The sequence below is a fragment of the Zalophus californianus genome, chromosome 8 (assembly GCF_009762305.2).
Source record: "Zalophus californianus isolate mZalCal1 chromosome 8, mZalCal1.pri.v2, whole genome shotgun sequence".
NCBI lineage: Eukaryota > Metazoa > Chordata > Mammalia > Carnivora > Otariidae > Zalophus > Zalophus californianus.
In genome coordinates, this window is record NC_045602.1 from 23,343,215 (window position 1) to 23,360,261 (window position 17,047).

The window sequence follows — 17,047 nt, forward strand, 5'->3', positions numbered from 1 at the left end:
GTTTCATGGAACACAGGCACACCTGTTTGTTTACATTCTGTCCGCGGCAGAGTTGAATAGTTGCGACAGAGACCGCGTGACACACCAAGCCTAAAATATTTACTATCTGGCCTTTTACAGCCTAAGTTTGTCACACTCTGCTCCAGGGGGTCGGTGGGGGCCAGTTTGTCCTTTTATAGGCATTCTTGCCCACCCAGGAGTCAACAGGATGACACAGTCAAAGAAAGCATTTGGAGGCTTTGCCAGGCTGGAATGCCACCCAGCCCTCCGGCATCTTCCATCCTGTTCCTGGAGGAGGAGCTTCCAGAGGCGCTGGAGAGCCCCAGGCAACTCAAGTGAGGTCCAGGGTTCCCTCCTCTATCCCCCGTCTCAGCACACACCTGGTGCTGTGGCAGGGCTCACACGGCCCTCATGCCTGCAGCCCAGAAGCCCTATCTTGGCTTCTGTTCAGTATTAACCCTTCCACAGAGAACCATGACTCCTCCCAGTATGATATTTGACTGATTCCTGGGTCTGCTGGTGAAGAAGAGTGCCCGGCTGACTCCTGGGACCACAGACTCATCGCCTCACCTCTGCTCTCCTACTCCAGGGTAGCTTTCTGAATAATACCTTTGGAGGGGAGACAAGTCACATCTGCCAGATCTCCTTGAAACGTGTGCAAACGTCTCAGAGAGGCTCCTGGAGGAGACAAAAAGCCTTCTTGAGCACAGCCCTAGTCCCCTCTGGGGATAGGACCTTGTTTTCCGTGCAGTTTAGAGCCAGCGTGTTCCCCAGCTGGCTTTACCTCCCTCTGAAACAAGTTGTGCACGCACTTAGAGGCAGTCATTACCTAGTGCCTTGTTTTTACTGCTGTCTTGTTTTGTCTAGACCCAGCTATTGCTGCAAGGAATCTGGCTGAAGGTGGGGGAACACATTCTGGAGACCCAGAGCGAGGGCCCTGGAGGGCCCTCCCGGGGGGCTGCGAGGCATCCACTTATTCCCAAGAGACCTTAGCCTCCCAGCTGTGCTTCAGGTTTCCTGCTTCCCCTAGGCTGAAATGGGAGCTCTTTTGTTTGTTGAAATGAGGAGTGAATTTCTTGGAGGCTTTCCTGAAAGAAAGGCTGACAGTCCCCTCACAGAGGTAGAGGGTCACGTTCAGCCCTCATGCTGGATGCCTCAGGTGTTCTTCAGACCCACAACCTGACTTGGGGAGAGAAATGGAATAAAAATATTGGGTGCTTCCCAGGAGTGGGAAGCTGGCGGTTTTTCCTGGAGCCACCCCTGGCAGAGCGCAGAGAGGCAGTGATGAGGCACCATCATGGCAGTGGTGGTGGTGGTGGTGGTGGTGGTGGTGGTGGTGGTGGTGGTGGTGGTGGTGGTGGTGGTGGTGAGGATGGTGCTGCCGTCCATTTGTTTGGCGCGGTGTTTCTCAACCCTGGCTGCAAGTTAGAATCTCCTCAGGCTTTTTTTTTTTTTAAATACCTTATCAGAACCCCACCCCAGACGTGTTATTTTAGAACTCTAATGGTGAGGCTGGCTCCGATGCTGGTGTTTTGAGAAGGCTCCTCAGAATATCCTAATGGGCAGCCACGGTTGAGAACCACTGGTATGCTTTTATAGCCAGTGATTATAAGTAGCTACTTATTTAATCCTCATGACAGTGCGGTGAGTTTGATGTTCGGATTCTCCCTCAGAGATGGGGAAACAGTCCTCCCTGATTCTGCGAAGGCCTCAAATCCAGGCCTCCTGCTGCTTCCCCCACCTCCCCCCCCCATCCAACAGCCCAAGAGAAGTGTAGCTGTCTGGGCCTTTGTGCTTCTGCACACTCAGCCACACTCCCGAGCTTTCAGTACTCTGCCTCCTCAAGGCCCAGCTCAGCTGTCCACATTTTCTCCTTGAAGATCATTTCCCGCCTGGATTCTTCCTTCTCACTGCATCCTTCCTACCTACAGACAGACAGACAGACACACACACACACACACACCCAGCTCACACACACACACACACACACCCACACCCAGCTCACACACACACACCCCCCCCCCACACACACACACCCCAGCTCAGTCAGCTCCTGATAAAAAGCCGAGTTGTCTTTGCCTTCCAAGATGACTCAGGATCCTTTGTACTGGGCAGCTCTTCTCATAGAATTCCAGAATCCATGGCACCGGTAACTTCACAGAATCCCAGGATTCCTCACACCGGTGGCCGTCCTTGTGGAATCCCAGAATCCTTTGTGCTGGGTTGTGCTTTCTTCCCCGAACGCCCTTGACCTGGGGCCCCGGGGCAATCTGGGAAGTGAGGCAGAGACATCCCTCCACCCAGACTGGGGTCAGGCAGCTGGCAGGAAAGAGCAAGGACAGGGCCCCAGCCCCCTCAGTTACAGTGAGGTGCTCTAAGCTCCACTTTATTTTCACAACAGGAACCCAGGTGTCATCTGTCAGCAGGGACAGAGACAAGGGTGGTGTCAGCTGGCTTTGCTGCTAATACTTCTACTCCTGGTTGGTGTGACCAGGCCAAGAGAGGGGGAGGCTATACCCCCATGCCAGTGATAGCAAGATTTCATCTGGGGTCAGACCTATGGGGCCTCCTGGGGGAGAGGGATGGTCTGTAGGGACTCTTGGCAGCGATGAGCTGATGCTCTGAGGGCAGTAAGGGTGGGTACCAGTACCTGGGTCTGGGTTTCCGGGAAGGAAAAGGTAATGCGCAGAAGCTTATGTAGCACCATGGTTGAGAGCCCTGTCCTCTCTGTCAGGCTGAACTGCATTTGAATCCTGACCCCACCCCCACCCCCCGCTTAGGAGCAGGGTGGCGTTGGATAAGTTACTCAATCTCTCTGCACCTAAATTTCTGCCTCTAAAATGGAGATAATGGTAGTTCTTACCTCAGAGGGTGAATTAATCAGATAATTGAGGTCAGACACTACCACGGTGACTGTCATTTAGTGCGTACTCAGTAAGTGACATTATTATTTTCATCATGTCACCCGCCAGGTTAGGGAAGACAGGATTTGCACAACCTTTGTGTGGAAGTGGGAATCACCCGAGGATGAGGGCTCCGTTCAGGGAGCTTTCCTCCTGAAAAGCTGGAAGCGAGGGGGGGCCCTGGGGTCAGGGAGGTCCTTCCCTTCTTCCTCCTCTCACTTTCTAGTAGCCGGCCCTGAAGAAAGGCCAAGACCAACTGCTGAGGAGCATGACCCATTTTAATGTTTCTACTCTGTCATCAACTTATATTTTAAATGGAATGATGCCTGCAGTATGTTCCGGAGAGTTCTGCAACACACTCTGGGCATAAATTAGGAGACGGGGTGAAAACTCTGAGCTAGCAGCACTAAAGTTTCTCACAGACGCATCTATGAATGCAGATAGATATGCAGGTAGGTAGAGACGCAGCGTGTCTGCTCCAAGCAAGATGGTGGTTAAGGGCCAGGAGGAGGAACTCAAGGGAAGTCTGGCCACAAAGGCTACCACTTTTCAGTCCCACGAGTTGGAGGGCACCTTTTCATGGACCTGGCCTCACCCTGGATCAGGTCATAGCCCCATCCTGCACCTATTTGGAAAGTAACAAAAGCAGGCACGATAAGCTTCCTAGCGATCTTTGTCGCCCCAGAGCTGTTGGTATGCAAATCTTCTCAAGGGGTCCCAAGCCCCAGTACCCTGGGGGCTAATTGGCAGGTGACCCAGAGGCTCGTGAGGCCAGGGTGGGAGGGCTGCCCTGCAGATGCGGGCATAGCTAGCCCCAAAGGCCGCGGGGAGGGCCTGCTGAGTGTAAGCGGCTAGGGACCATATCTGTCCTCGAAGTCATTCGCTGTATGATCGCGTCCTCACGAGCCACCTGGGAACAGAGTCCCCAGGACCTCAGGGGAACAGATCTGCCCTGGGGCCTCAGGAGTAGTTAAGATCCCCCTGATTCTTGGATGTCCAGGGAAGCCCACCCAGTGTTCTGACCTTGGCCCCCCTCCAAGCACTGGCTCTGCTTGCCCTCTTCTGCTCCGTACTTACTAGCTCAATACGATTTTTTCTCCTCATTGCAGAAATTTCGGGTAGATATGCCTGGCTCAGGCAGCGCCTTCATCCCCACCATCAACGCCATCACAACCAGCCAGGACCTGCAGTGGATGGTGCAGCCCACGGTGATCACCTCCATGTCCAACCCGTACCCCCGCTCGCACCCCTACAGCCCCCTGCCGGGCCTGGCCTCGGTCCCTGGGCACATGGCGCTCCCGAGACCTGGTGTGATCAAGACCATTGGCACCACCGTGGGCCGCAGGAGGAGAGATGAGCAGGTAGGCCTCAGATCAGTGTAAGGGAGCCACATGGGTGCCTTTCAGGGCCTGTAACACACTGTTTTTCTGTGGTCTGCTGGGGAGCTGGGTCAGTGTTCTGGGAGCATTGAGGAGAAGAGGCAGCTCGGGACCAAGGGCACATGACCCTTCCTTATGGGAAGCGGAGCCGGAGGCCTGAGAGTCAGGCCTGGCTCTGTCATCTTGCTCAGGTCCCTTAGGATCCCTGAGTCTCAGCTTCCTCAGCGCAAAATGGGGATAACGGTGCCTGCCAGACAGGAGTTGTAGCCACGCAAATGAGACCACGTGTGGGAAAACACACTGTGTGTGGCGCGGTGGCCGCAGATGGGAAGGACTGTTAGGACCTGCCTACGTTGATGTCCTTCCCCGATCTTTGGCAGAGGGGCTGCAGGACACACAGCCAATGAAACCCTGGCCAGGAGTTTTTGGGATTAGCCCTTCATTGTCTCCTGGTGTCTGGTGCAGGGGAAATGCTCAGCAGACCTGAAGGGTCACCCTCCAGGCCCACAGTACTTGCCTTTCCTGCTCGGCGTCCCAGGCCTCCAGCTTGAAGCAGGAGCCCATTTCACATACCTGGAATGCCCGTTCCAGAAGTGCGGTGACTCTGGGGTCTTTGGAGTCTGCGCAGCTGCTCCCCCTGATGGTGTGTGGTGGGGGGCAGCTCAGATGTCGGCTTTTTTTTGCCCTCCAAAGGCTCAGCTTTGAGAAGGAGTCCACCTGGCAGGGAGGGACATGAGAAAGTGTGGGCCGTTTCTCTCTAGACACGATCTACCAGTGCTCAAAGGCATGTCATCTCTATCAGTAGTGAGCCAGAGTAGTGGTGGGCCCCCTGATTCCCAAAAGAGAAATCAGAATCATGCATAAAAACGGGGGGATGAGCCTTCGAAGGACCCCATGTATCCCCCTTCACGGGCGATACAACCAAAGCTTAGACAAACCTGCCTGAGGCTACTTGGCAAGACTGTGGGAAGTCTGGACTAGAACCCAGTTCGCCGGACTCCCTGTACAGTGCTCTTTCTACGGTACCATGTCACTATGGATCCAGGGAAGGGAAAATACTTGAGCGGTGGGATCCCTTTTTCAAATGACGTATTTGCCTGGAGAGTCACTCCTCTCCACTTCGACCACTGTCCACTCTCGTTCTGGGATCCCAGGTCCACGGTGTTCTGATACAAGGACCTTTCACCCGTGGTCCCCTGTGGATAATCATGGATCCAGTGCCAACAGTCCCCAGGATACTTAGAATTACAAAGGTCCCGACTCTGAGGAACTGGGAGCATTCATAGGATCTTTGTTCCTCTGAGGATAAAGCTGGGCCTTGCATCCCCTGCGCGCCGGTTTGTTCTGTTAATGGCAGGCCTCAGCGCAGGGCGACGTGGAGCGTAATGGACACTGTAATAGTTGCTGCTTGCGGTTGTTGGTCTGCTGCTGCTACAGCGAGTGACCAATCTCCCCCTCGCTGTTGCTTTCCAAAATTGTAGTTGTAAACATTGCAGTAGCAGCGATCGTACTGTCCTTTATTAAATAGGCTTCCTTCAGGAGCCCAAGGTGTCAAGCTTTATAGTCACCGATGAGCTGGCTGCCCCCCCTTATGTAAGTGACCTCTAAGTGAGAGCCAGTTTTGTGAGGGACTCTTGAGCTAGCAGGACAAAAAGCAAGATGTGCTGAACGCTCGCCATTCTTTTCTGGGCCCAGCTCACACCAAATATAGAAGCTTGTATCTGAAGGGACTTTGGAGACCAGCTTTTCCAATTTCCCCTCTGTACCCATTTTACAGATGAGGACACAGAGGTCCAGAAGGGAGAAGGGCCCTGTCTAGGGTTACGCCGCCGTGAGTTAGTGGCCGAGCTAGGGCTGGAATCTACCTCCTCTGACCTTCAGCCGTGTGGTTTTCCCACCACGCCACCTAGGCGTGCCTTAAGACAATCTGTCTGGAGAATTTCCTTCCTTTTCTGAGAGGGAGGGAGAGAGCCAGGAGCATTTTATCCCACGTCAGTTAGGAATTCAGACAATCATCCAGCAGCTTGGAGGAAGCCTGGGCAGTAGCATCCTCGAACCTTGGTTCTTTGCGTTCCTAGCCCGAGGGTCTTCCTCTGAAGCTTACTTCCGCCTTCCTGACCTCCCCGAGGGGGACGAGCCTGTTCCCCAGAGCCAGCGTGGTGCCTCACTGCCCTCCTCAGAGCCTGCCCAGAGCCTCCCTCTGAGGCCAGTGGTGGCGACTGAGGAGGCGGGGAGCAGAGGGTGTGTGGCTTGTGGGTGGGTCCGCGGTGGTGCTGACACACTCAAGTTGTAACCATGTTGGTGTCACCACCCCTGAACACTTCCTTGCTGACAGCTCCCCCAAACTGCCCCATATCTTACAGATAGGGGAGAGACTTCTAGGCTAATCGGGAGGCCAGAAGTTGTCCAGAAGCCCCCACAGGGGAAGGGAGGCCAAAATGGACCGCAACCAGCTCTGCATCTTTTCTGCCCCTCGTCAGTGAGGGGTGAGGGGCTTGTCTGGGCCTCAAGGGGAGCCCTGGTAGACCTTTGAGTAGTGAGCCCTGAGCGCGGGACTGCAGCGGGCCCAGCAGGCTCTCTTGGTAACTGATGGGCTCAGGTTGAGACAGGTTTAGGAGCGGCACGTATTCAGGGCCTCAGCCAAGTGTCCTCATGACCTCAGTTGGGCAGCCAGTCCCCACACAGAGCAAGGTACCCAAGGTTGTGGACTCTTGCAGGGCTCTGAAAAAGCATCAGCAAGGAAACCTCTGAATTACATCTTCTTCCTTCTAGCACTTTCTAGGTTAAAAAGGGCTCTCATACTGCATCTCATCTGATCATCCCAGAAACTTTTTGGAAGGCAGGGCAGGTCCTGATAATCCCATATTCTAAATGGGGAAATCTGAGGCTCAGAAGGTTCAGTGATTTGTCCAAGGCCACACAGAATCGCCCCATCTGTGTTCTGCTCCCAGTCGGCCTTGGACCTCTCAGAGGAGAGGACGTGGAGCCTTTGGCTCTCCAGGGGAGGCCGAGGATTTCGGAGGCTGGGACTGAAGACAGGGCTGGAGGACAGAGGTGGAGCCAGGACGAAGTGTGGAACTCCAAGAGCAGACCTCTGGCAGGGGCCTGGGGACTCACCAGGGTGTCACCAGCTGGGCGGGCTCTGTGTGCCCCACCTGGAGGCTGCTGCAGTGGGCAAGAGGCACAGGGAGGGTGGAGCTGGTGGGAGAGGGGAGCTGGGCCTGGTTCTTAATCCCAGTGAGGTGGGGTCTCAGAGGCGGTGAAGGGGCATGGGCTGTTGCCCCGGGGGTGAAGGAGGCCTGCATCTGCCTCGGCGGGAACACAGCTCCGCCGAAGCCCTGGGAGACAGGGACCTGAGGTACCAGGAAGCCGGTAGGTCTCCCTGTAGCCTGCCAGGCTTCCTGCCTCCCCGTGGTCCACACACCTTGACTACTGCGGCGTGCGGGGTGGATTTGAAAGTTGAGAAGGCGTGATGAGCTTCTCTGTGCTCAGGGGGCCTGAGGCCTCAGAGAGACTTCACGTCTGAGTGGTTGATGGGCATTTTTCCATGCCAGCGTTTGGAGAATCTGATGTGGGACTCTGGCCCCTTGGTTGGGGCCACGGGGCTTCCTCAGGGTAGACAGGGGTGGAGTTGTCCTCTCCGATGCTGTGACCTGCTTTTCTGTGTTGCACATCACAGCAACAAATCTGCAGGGCTGTGGGGAGCCCTGGGGCCTCTGACCTGGGCCCAGCCGGGGCCGTGACTCCCTCCCTCACGGGGTGGCTGACAGTGGGGCAGCATCTCGAAGTGAGGTAGCTTTTCTCACCTCCAAAAGTGGCTTCGGCTTTTTTCCCGTGTTGTCCCTGGAGGGTGGAACCCAGATCTTATTCCGCATAGAATCTTCTAAGCCCCCAGGACTGCGCTTGGCACGTAGTAGGGATGCCATCATTGCCTGAGAACAGCGTGGGATGGCCTTTCTTTTGGAATTACTTTCCACCTTGGCCCACGGCCTTGTGTCACCTCTGCTTGCGAGGGGCATTGGGGTCACAGGAAGGGCTACATGTAAACAGAGCATCAGCCCTGTGCTGCAGAGCAGAGTTCTTGCCCTGGGGCATGAGTCATGGGCCCCTAACCAGCCTCATCATAAGGAGCTAGATTGTAAGCTCTGCAGGGGGATTTTTGTTCATTTGGTTCTCTGATAAATCTCAGAGCCATCAAACCATGCCGGACACCTTGAAGAAGTTTCTCGTTGGTTAAATGAATGGATGTGGGGGGCAGCAGGATTGAATGTGCGTGAGGGTTCCTTCTCCATTTGCCTGTCCCGTCCGGCCTAGCCTTGTGCCAGGCACCCTAGCGAGTCCTCCAGGTTGAATGGTGAGCAGCTAGCCCTCTGGGGCTGGTAGAGGAAGTTGGGAGTGGGGTGGCATCCTTGGCTACCCCTGGCAATAGAACATTCCCCCCCCAGGGTGGTTCTTGACTCTGGGCCTGGCTACTTAACCAAATGGGATAATGAGGCTTGCAGAGCTGGCAGAGTGGTGGGGAGGAGTAATTAGCCAGGGTTTGGAAGAAGCTGTTTAAGTGGGTGGGGCCAGGCCTGGCTAGTATGAGGGGGCTCTGGGGAAGTGGCCCCAGCTTCTTCTCTCTGGCCTTGGCACAGAATCAGGGCTGACATGACAAATGCTACCATCTCGCCTAGGCTGATGAGTCCCTGACACATTGCTGCCCTTAAACATGGGATGTCGCCTTCCAGGGTGGGTTCGGTTCTCAGTGCTCTCCCTGGTGGCCACAGCAATGAGCCGCAGGCTCCAGGAACGTGGGGCCCGTCCACCCCCCTCTCGCCTCTCTCCCACCCTGCACACCCAGTCCCAGAGGGTTTCTTTCTTTCTTTCTTTCCTTTCACAAGTGGGAGGGGCAGAGGGAGAGGGAGCAAGAATCCCAAGTGGACTCCGTGCTGAGCGTGGAGCCTGATGTGACCCCGAGATCACGCGACCTGAGCCGAAACCAAGAGTCGAACGCTCAACCGATGTGGCACCCAGGTGCTCCTCAGAAGGGTTTCTTAAAATAGAGTGAGAAAACAAAGCTGGTGAATCATGTACCCAAACCTAATCATGATCCTTGACCTTGGCCTCTAGCTGTCCCCTGAAGAAGAGGAGAAACGTCGAATCCGAAGGGAGAGGAACAAGCTGGCCGCAGCCAAGTGCCGAAACCGCCGCCGGGAGCTGACGGAGAAGCTGCAGGCGGTGAGGAGCTCTGCGTGGGGTGGGAGCACTTCCGGGTGGGCAAGAGCGAGAGCCCCGGGGCTCTTGGCCTCCCACCCTCTCCTTGTCCACTAGTGGCCGATCGATGAGCCAGTGCTGGCAGAAACGGTCCTTCCTTTGAGCACAGAGGGTTAGCATCGCCCTGACTGAAGAAGGGAGAGGGAGGGCGGGAGCTGGCCTTTGGCACCAGCCTGGGCCCAGACACAGCCCCAAACAGCCTGCTGGGGCCTAGCACCCTTTCTCATTCAGCACCTGTGCGTTCCCTGCTCTCGAACCTTCTGGGGCCCCTGGGTGAGGGATGGCAGAGGGAGCCAGCGCAGGCCCAGACCTGCCCCCTCGGGGCTGTTTCCCAAGGTTCCAGCCGCCCCCGTGCCTACCACCAGCAGGAGCGGCCTGGGCTAGCTTAAGTGAGCTAGTTTGGGCGGGGCTGGGCCCTTTCACCTCGGCAGGGCTTTGGAAGCTCTCTGGGTCGCATGGAAATGGTCACATCCCAGCTGGGTTGGACTGTCTTGGGGCTTTCTCCTATCCTTCATGGGCCGAAGGCTTCCCCACCTCTGCTATGAGCTCGAAGCTGTCACCTTGGTAGTTCACTCTGCCCTTGTGAGTCACCTGCCCCCTGCTGCCTAACTGCTCACACCTGGGGGCCACGGCCCTGCCCTTCCCTCTCAAAAGCCCGACCTGACCAACATCACGTAACTCCCTCCGGAGCCTAGCCCTACAGGATGGGCCGAATGGCGTGTGGAGGAAGCCTAAAGCCGGGACTGACTCTCCCGGGGGGAATGGTTTCAAAGTGAGGAGACCGGGGAGACTGTCGGCGGTCCTTACCGTGACCGGCCAGGGAGCGGCTTTGGAAATCACCAATTACCTTGTACATCCCATGATTTTATTTAATGCTCCCGGTGCCATCCACCTGCCCCAGCTTCCCTTCATCCATCCTGGAGCCCTCACTCTTGGGGATTGAATGTGTATGTGTGAATTCCCTGTAGGCTGCAGGAATGTCCGTTGGAGGGGGGGGTGTGTGTGTGTGTATCAGGAGGACAGGCGGGCACTCTCCATCACTAGGTCAAGAGACCCCTTAGTGACCAGCTCTCCAAGGTGTGGAGTCCTCCCCACCGCTAACCTGCTAAGGGGCCAGGTCCTCTGGGTCTACCCTGGGTGCTCCCCACCGCTAGCCCCAGAATAGCCCCTCCTCCAGGGCCTCCTGCTCTCCTCCCCTCCCTCCCCCAGAGGCCTCACACCCTACTCCCCTGCCGCCCCACCCGCCCCAGCCACCCAGGCCCCTGAGCCACATCCTCCACAGGAAACCTCTCATAAGCTCATGACGTTCGTCAGACCCTTGAGACAGATGGAAACTTTTTTTTCACTGTGGAATATGCTGTTCTCTGCTTCGTGAAGCTCTGGCCCGTACCATCTCATTCTCGAACAGGACTCTGATAGGGGAAAAGTGGGGAGGAGGCCCGTGACACACACCTTTTCGTCTTTTGCACCCACTCCCTCTGCGGGCGTTTGCTGCTTCCCTCTGGCTTTGTGTCAGGGGAGGAGGCCGAGCTCCTTGCCTGGGACCCTGCCAGCCTCAGGCCTGCTGGGGCCACCGGGTTCCTCCTCTGCTAAAGCGCGGGGACTGAACGGAATGTTCTCCAGGGGTTCTGTGAGTCCTGAATCACATGCTTCAGAAATTAGAGCAAAAAAGGGAAGTGGGGCAGTGCCGATTTAGCCGGGACTGCTGGAGAACTTCCTGCCGGCCCGGCACCATCCTCAGCTTGTGTGTGCAGCTGAGAGGCTGGTGTTGATGCAGCCGAAGGCAGGCTGATGGGGTTGAGGGGGTATGAGGAGGTATGACGCTGTGCTCCCGTCCCCTCCAAACCTCACTCTGACCCCCCCCAGGGGTAGCTGGGGGCAGTCCTGGCACTGAGGGCACAGGGCATGGTAGCTAGGGACCCTGGAATCAGATACATTGGGGTCAAGTCTGGTCTACCCTACCAGCTTGCTCTGTGACGTTGGGCAAATTAACAAACCTCTCTGAACCTCAGTTTCCTTATCTGCAAAATGAGTTGATTGAAAATAGCTGCTTCACAAATCTTCTGGAGGATTGCCTGCTGTGTCGGGCACAAAGGAAGCCCTCCATCGTGCCAACTAATTATTGTTTCATCCTTCCTCCAAGCCGACTTTCCTCCTTTCTCAATCCGGAGCTTTAGACAAAAAAGGCCTCTTGAGCCTCCAGGTGTTTCAGAAGTGGTGGGATCTGTGGCCAGGGGTGTGAGCTGGCTGCTTTCACAACTCTGGGTTTCCCTTTCTCACCTGGATTCGAACTGCCCGCCCTCCAGCAGGCCCCTGGCAGATTCCTGCCCCTCACACACCTCTCTTCCCCCTGCAGGAGACAGAGGAGCTGGAGGAGGAGAAGTCAGGCCTGCAGAAAGAGATTGCCGAGCTGCAGAAGGAGAAGGAAAAGCTGGAGTTCATGCTGGTGGCCCACGGGCCTGTGTGCAAGATCAGCCCCGAGGAGCGCCGATCGCCTCCCGCTTCTGGGCTGCCATCCCTGCGTGGTGGGGGTGGTGGAGCGGGCGCCGTGGTGGTGAAACAGGAGCCCCTGGAAGAGGACAGCCCCTCCTCGTCGGCTGGGCTAGACAAGGCCCAGCGCTCTGTCATCAAGCCCATTAGCATTGCTGGGGGCTTCTACGGGGAGGAGCCCCTGCACACCCCCATCGTGGTGACCTCCACGCCGGCCATCACTCCAGGCACGTCAAACCTCGTCTTCACCTACCCCAGCGTCCTGGAGCAGGAACCACCTGCGTCACCCTCTGAGTCCTGCTCCAAGGCTCACCGTAGGAGCAGTAGCAGTGGGGACCAGTCATCAGACTCCTTGAACTCCCCCACTCTGCTGGCTCTGTAACCCGGCTCCCGGGGGGTCCTCGTCACTGCCTCCTTCCCAGGGACCAGCACCTTCAAGTGCTCCAGGGCCGTGAGGGCAAGAGGGGGGCCCTGCCAGAGAGCTGCCCGGCTCTGGGGACACCCAGGTGGGATTTGGCCATGAGGCGCTGGAGGACTTCAGCCATCTCTTAGAAGTCATGGGACCTCCTCCATCGTTCATCTTGCAAAGCAAATCCTGTTTCTTGAAAAGCCTTGGAGAACTTGGTTTGGTGGACTCAGGCATCTCTCTGGCTTCTGAAGAGCCTGCGGCGGGTGTGGACCGTTCCTGTCCCTTGTTATGCTACGTCTCTGGAGTGATGGTGTCCTTCCCTGCCCCACCCAGCATGCTCAGTGCCTTTTGGTTTCACCTTCCCACTATTCGCCCCTTCCTCCCCCCAGTGTCAATTTCACTTCCTCTTGGTTTTTATCAAATTTGCCATGACATTTCATCTGGGTGGTCTGAATATTAAAGCTCTTCATTTCTGGAGATGGGCAGCAGGTGACTGACTCTTCTGCTGGGGCTGACTTGTCCGGAAGGGGACAGTCAATGTGCAATACAGAACCTTCTCTCCCTTGACACCCCCCGGTCCACCGCCATCTCCAGGACCACCATCAGGGCTCCCTGAGCTCTCAAGGAGATGTTGCCATCACTGGGAGGCCCGGAGGACCCTTCCTCTCCATCCTCGGAGACAACTTTTTGGAGGAGCGGCTTGTCCAGAAGACAGGGTGTGAGTGAGACAGCTGGGGCACAGGTTGGGTTTGCCAAATGCCTAATTACCAGGCCAGGAATAGTGCCAACAAGCCACACAGGTGTCCTAGCCAGCTTCCCTTTACCTGGTGTCTTGAGCAGGACGTCTCCTGTAATTACTGCCTCACCATCCTGCCCCTGGACCCTTCTCTCTAGACCAGGGAGGCGTCCCTCCCTAGGAACCACACATCACTCCAAGTCCCTACTGGCTCTGCCCTCCGCCAGCCTGGCTCTCAGGGTGACGCCACCCATGGAGATTTAATGAGCGTGGGCCTGGCCCCTCCCCAGATTGCTACCAGGTGGCCCCTCCCCAAGCCTCAAAGGCACTTTTGCTGTGGATGGAAAGGTAGGGGAGGAAGGAGGGAGGCAGAGTGGGATTCGCCTCTCAGCAAGCTGCCGGGCCTTTTCTGCCTTCTGTGGTCACCGGCTACCTGATGGAGTGCTTTCTCTTTTACATACTCCTTCCCCCAGAATGCTCCTCGGGTCCAGCCAGCCAGCTGTGGACCACTGGCCCGCAGCTGTTGCTAGTAAGGCTTGGGGCTTACCTGTCATTCCTGGGGGGCTGCTGAAATCAGAGATAAGATGTGTTGCTTCCCACTGCAGGAGAGGTGCCCCCTTCCCCTATGGGGCGGGGAGCGGGGAGGGGGTCCTCTGGCCTCCTGCAAAAGCACAGCTGGGCGGGCTCCCTGCCTCCCACCCCTCTGAGCCTTTTTCTCCTGAGGGCAGGGCTCTGGCTGATCTTCTTGGATTGGCCTCTGCTGGGCTAGCTGCTCTGGGGGAGACCCTGCTATTGTGATTCAGCTCTAGAGATCATTGTATGATAATTTAAAATTATATAGATATTATTTAAATCAAACCCAGTGGGGGTTAAATTTCAAAGTTAGACTCGGGAGAAAGAGAGAGAGAGAGCAAGCGCACGAGCCGTGAGGCGTTCACTCACTTGCCCCCCTCACACACCCAGGCCTTGAGCGCTGGTCCTGATTTGCTGCCCATCCCCACTCCGAGCACTAGAAGGGAGCGCGCAGAACGGGGCAGCCAGAGGCTTAAAGTACACAGCCCACTCTGACTGGAAGTGACGTGTGAAAGGCTAGGCCATGCAGAGGAGATTAAAAGAAAAAGGATTTTGTCCAAAAATACTTTAAAAAGGTTATTTCCCACCTTCCCTGGCTATGAGGCTACCCTCCTGGTTTCCCAGAGGTTCTGGGAGGGGCACTCCTTATTAGACCAGGCAATTGAGTTTCTGGCTTCAGATTAATCGAAGAAACAGAAGTCAGCGAGGAACAGCAGGAGGTGGGCAAAGGAAACTGGGGTGCACTCAGCTCTGAAAGGCTTAATCATCTCAAGTGGTATTTATGGCCAATTGGGAGCTCTTTGCTTCTTTTTGCGTATATATATACACACACATATATATTTCTTAAATGAAGCTGCTTTGGTGTTTTATTTCTAAATGTCCCTTTGTGCCCCACTTCGCACAGCACTGGTCCCAAGGCAGGCCACAGTCTGTGACTCGGGGCCAGGCTGGACATTCCTGAGACAGAGTTTGGCTTTAGTTCAGATGTCAGGGTGTGTTGGCTTTGGGACCAGCACAAGGCAGAAACTCCACCACCCCAGAGGACTTTAGAGGCCTCTCAGCTATCCCATTCAGGACCCTCTGGCTTTGTTCCAGGAGGTGGTTTGGCTTCCCCAAAGCCAGAGGTTATTTGGGGAAGGCCAAATATTCACCCCTAACTCATGAGCACATCCTCCTTGACTTCTTCTGGCTTGTTCTCTGAGTTCCTGCACCCACACCATTGTTCCAGAATTACCAGCCACCAGGCCTTCTGCTTTCTCCTCCATGGCTCCAACTACAGGAAGAGCTGCAGTGGGGGTGCCTTCGTGCTTGGGCTGGGAACCTCTGTGCCTCCCCCGTGTCCCCAGCCGTGAGGCAGCTGGTGTGGACTCCAGCTGGGCTGCAGGCAGCTCTGGGACGGCATAGGGCAGGCACTCCTTGACAGGCTAGTGTGAACCACACCCCATCCTCTCGGCCACCTGGCTGGCCTCTCTGGGATCAGTCCTCTTCCTGGCTGAATGGACGGGGGCAGCTGCTGACGCAGGAAAGAGAGGAGATCCCAGGTGAAGCTCGGGCAATGGCCGGAGCCAGCTGTAAGCGGAGAATTCACGGGGGGACGTTTTCAGAAAGAAATCATTGTTCTGCCTGTGAGAAAGGCCAGGTGTGTCCACTATGGCCAGTCACACAAGCATCTCAGCCAAGAACCCTCAGAGGTTACTGCTTCCTTTTCTCAGGCTTTGGGGAAAAGAGTCTCCTCTCCGCTCCCACTTGGCTCTAAGTCTAAGGGAGGGCTCAGTGCTACTTTTCTCCCCTTCCCTTGATGGACCAACAGCGCTCCTGCAATCTCACCACTTACCTTTCCGGTTGGTCTCCTTCCTGATCAGATATCACACAGCCCCTTTAAGAAGGAGAGGCAGAAGCCCCTACTATGTGCCAGGCACTGTGTTAGGCACTTTTATAAATATTCCTTCTTTAGAATCAGACTAAGGGATGAGGGTATCCCCTCTTCAAGGCCCCCACGTAATGGATAAACAAAAACACTTGGAGGTGAGAAGGTGTTTCTTCAAAGATCTGCGGTAAGATTGCCTTCAGCCTGAGGTTTGTTCTCAAAGACCCATCCCCCACAGTATCCTCTAAACTTCTTTTCCCTCTCCCTCATGATGTGCTCCTTTGCACTCCTCAGATGGTTGGAGGGGTAACCTGAGTCCTTATAGAATTTGTGGACCAATAGGATATGTGATGTGTGTAACTTTCTTTTTAAAACTTAAGTAAAGGGGTCTTGCTACTTTCTGCTTGTCGAGTCTTCTTGGCATTCATCTTAAAAGCCAGCATCTCACTATTTATTGACAGGTTGGGTGTGTGTGTGTGTGTGTGTGTGTGTGTGTGTGTGTGTGTGTGTGTGTGTGTGTGTGTGCGCGCACGCTCCTGTGTGTGTACATTTCCAAGTGTACCTCCTGCAACTTTTAAAAAGGAAACTCAGTCGTCCCACTACTAATTTGACATCTTCTCATGCTTCTAGTGTTTTGGCCATACATCAACAGAGGGCTTTCACTTTCCAATGCCGATGTGTTCAGGAAAGGCTGGGTCAAATTTTGAGCAGGGGATGGGAAGGGGAGGGGGAGAAGAAATCGACATTTATTTTATTATTTATTTAAAATGTTTACATCTTTGTGTTGTACCAAGCCTGAAGAGAAACAGCATTAAAATACTCAGTTCCTCTCTCCCTCTCTTTCTTCATTTTTTTAAAAATTTAGGCTAATGATGCTTTTTTGTTTCTGAAATGATTTGTGACATGTGTTGTATAAACTGTATAAAAAGGGTTCTGTTTTTAAAGATGGATGGTCATTCCTCTGGGGACAGTGGTCACCGAGAAAGTCTACATTCTAAGAAAATACAACGAAAGATCCTGCCCTGTTCCTCAAAAATTATTTTCTCTGTATGATTAAAAGTTTATTCCATTTATTTTAGTTTGTGGTTACTTGATGTCGAGGAAGAAAATATTCACCTTTGTATAAAGAATAGGTATCAGGGTGTCTTTTCTGCAGTGAGAGATGTATATATCGTATTTTGGTATATAGTGGAAAAGCATAAGCTTTGTGCATCTGTATTTGAGATATGTCAATGATGTGGAGTAAAGTCTGCTATAAGATCCTGGAGGCAAACAAGTTGTACAAGATTCCTATAGCTCTACGGGGGAATTGGATTACCTTTGTGAGCAGCTTCTCCTCCTCCTCTTTCTTCTTCTTCTCGCTCTCTCTTTTTTTTTAAGTATTGGTGAAATGGTCCCATTGGAAAGGCTTCTAAATAGGCCTCTCCAGGCAGG

The 17,047-nt window shown here is 54.8% G+C and overlaps 1 protein-coding gene across 2 annotated transcripts in view; it reads left to right on the top strand.

Moving 5' to 3' along the window:
- Positions 1–16,686, top strand: part of FOSL2 (FOS like 2, AP-1 transcription factor subunit) — a 23,996-nt gene extending 7,310 nt beyond the window's left edge. For both annotated transcript variants that reach the window (XM_027623520.2, XM_027623519.2), the window contains 3 exons: positions 4,013–4,264; positions 9,395–9,502; positions 11,895–16,686. In XM_027623520.2, the coding sequence (XP_027479321.1) occupies positions 4,028–4,264; positions 9,395–9,502; positions 11,895–12,410 (861 nt within the window). In that variant the 5' untranslated portion in view covers positions 4,013–4,027 and the 3' untranslated portion in view covers positions 12,411–16,686. The remainder of the gene's footprint in view (positions 1–4,012; positions 4,265–9,394; positions 9,503–11,894) is intronic.
- The last annotated feature ends 361 nt before the right edge of the window (positions 16,687–17,047 follow it).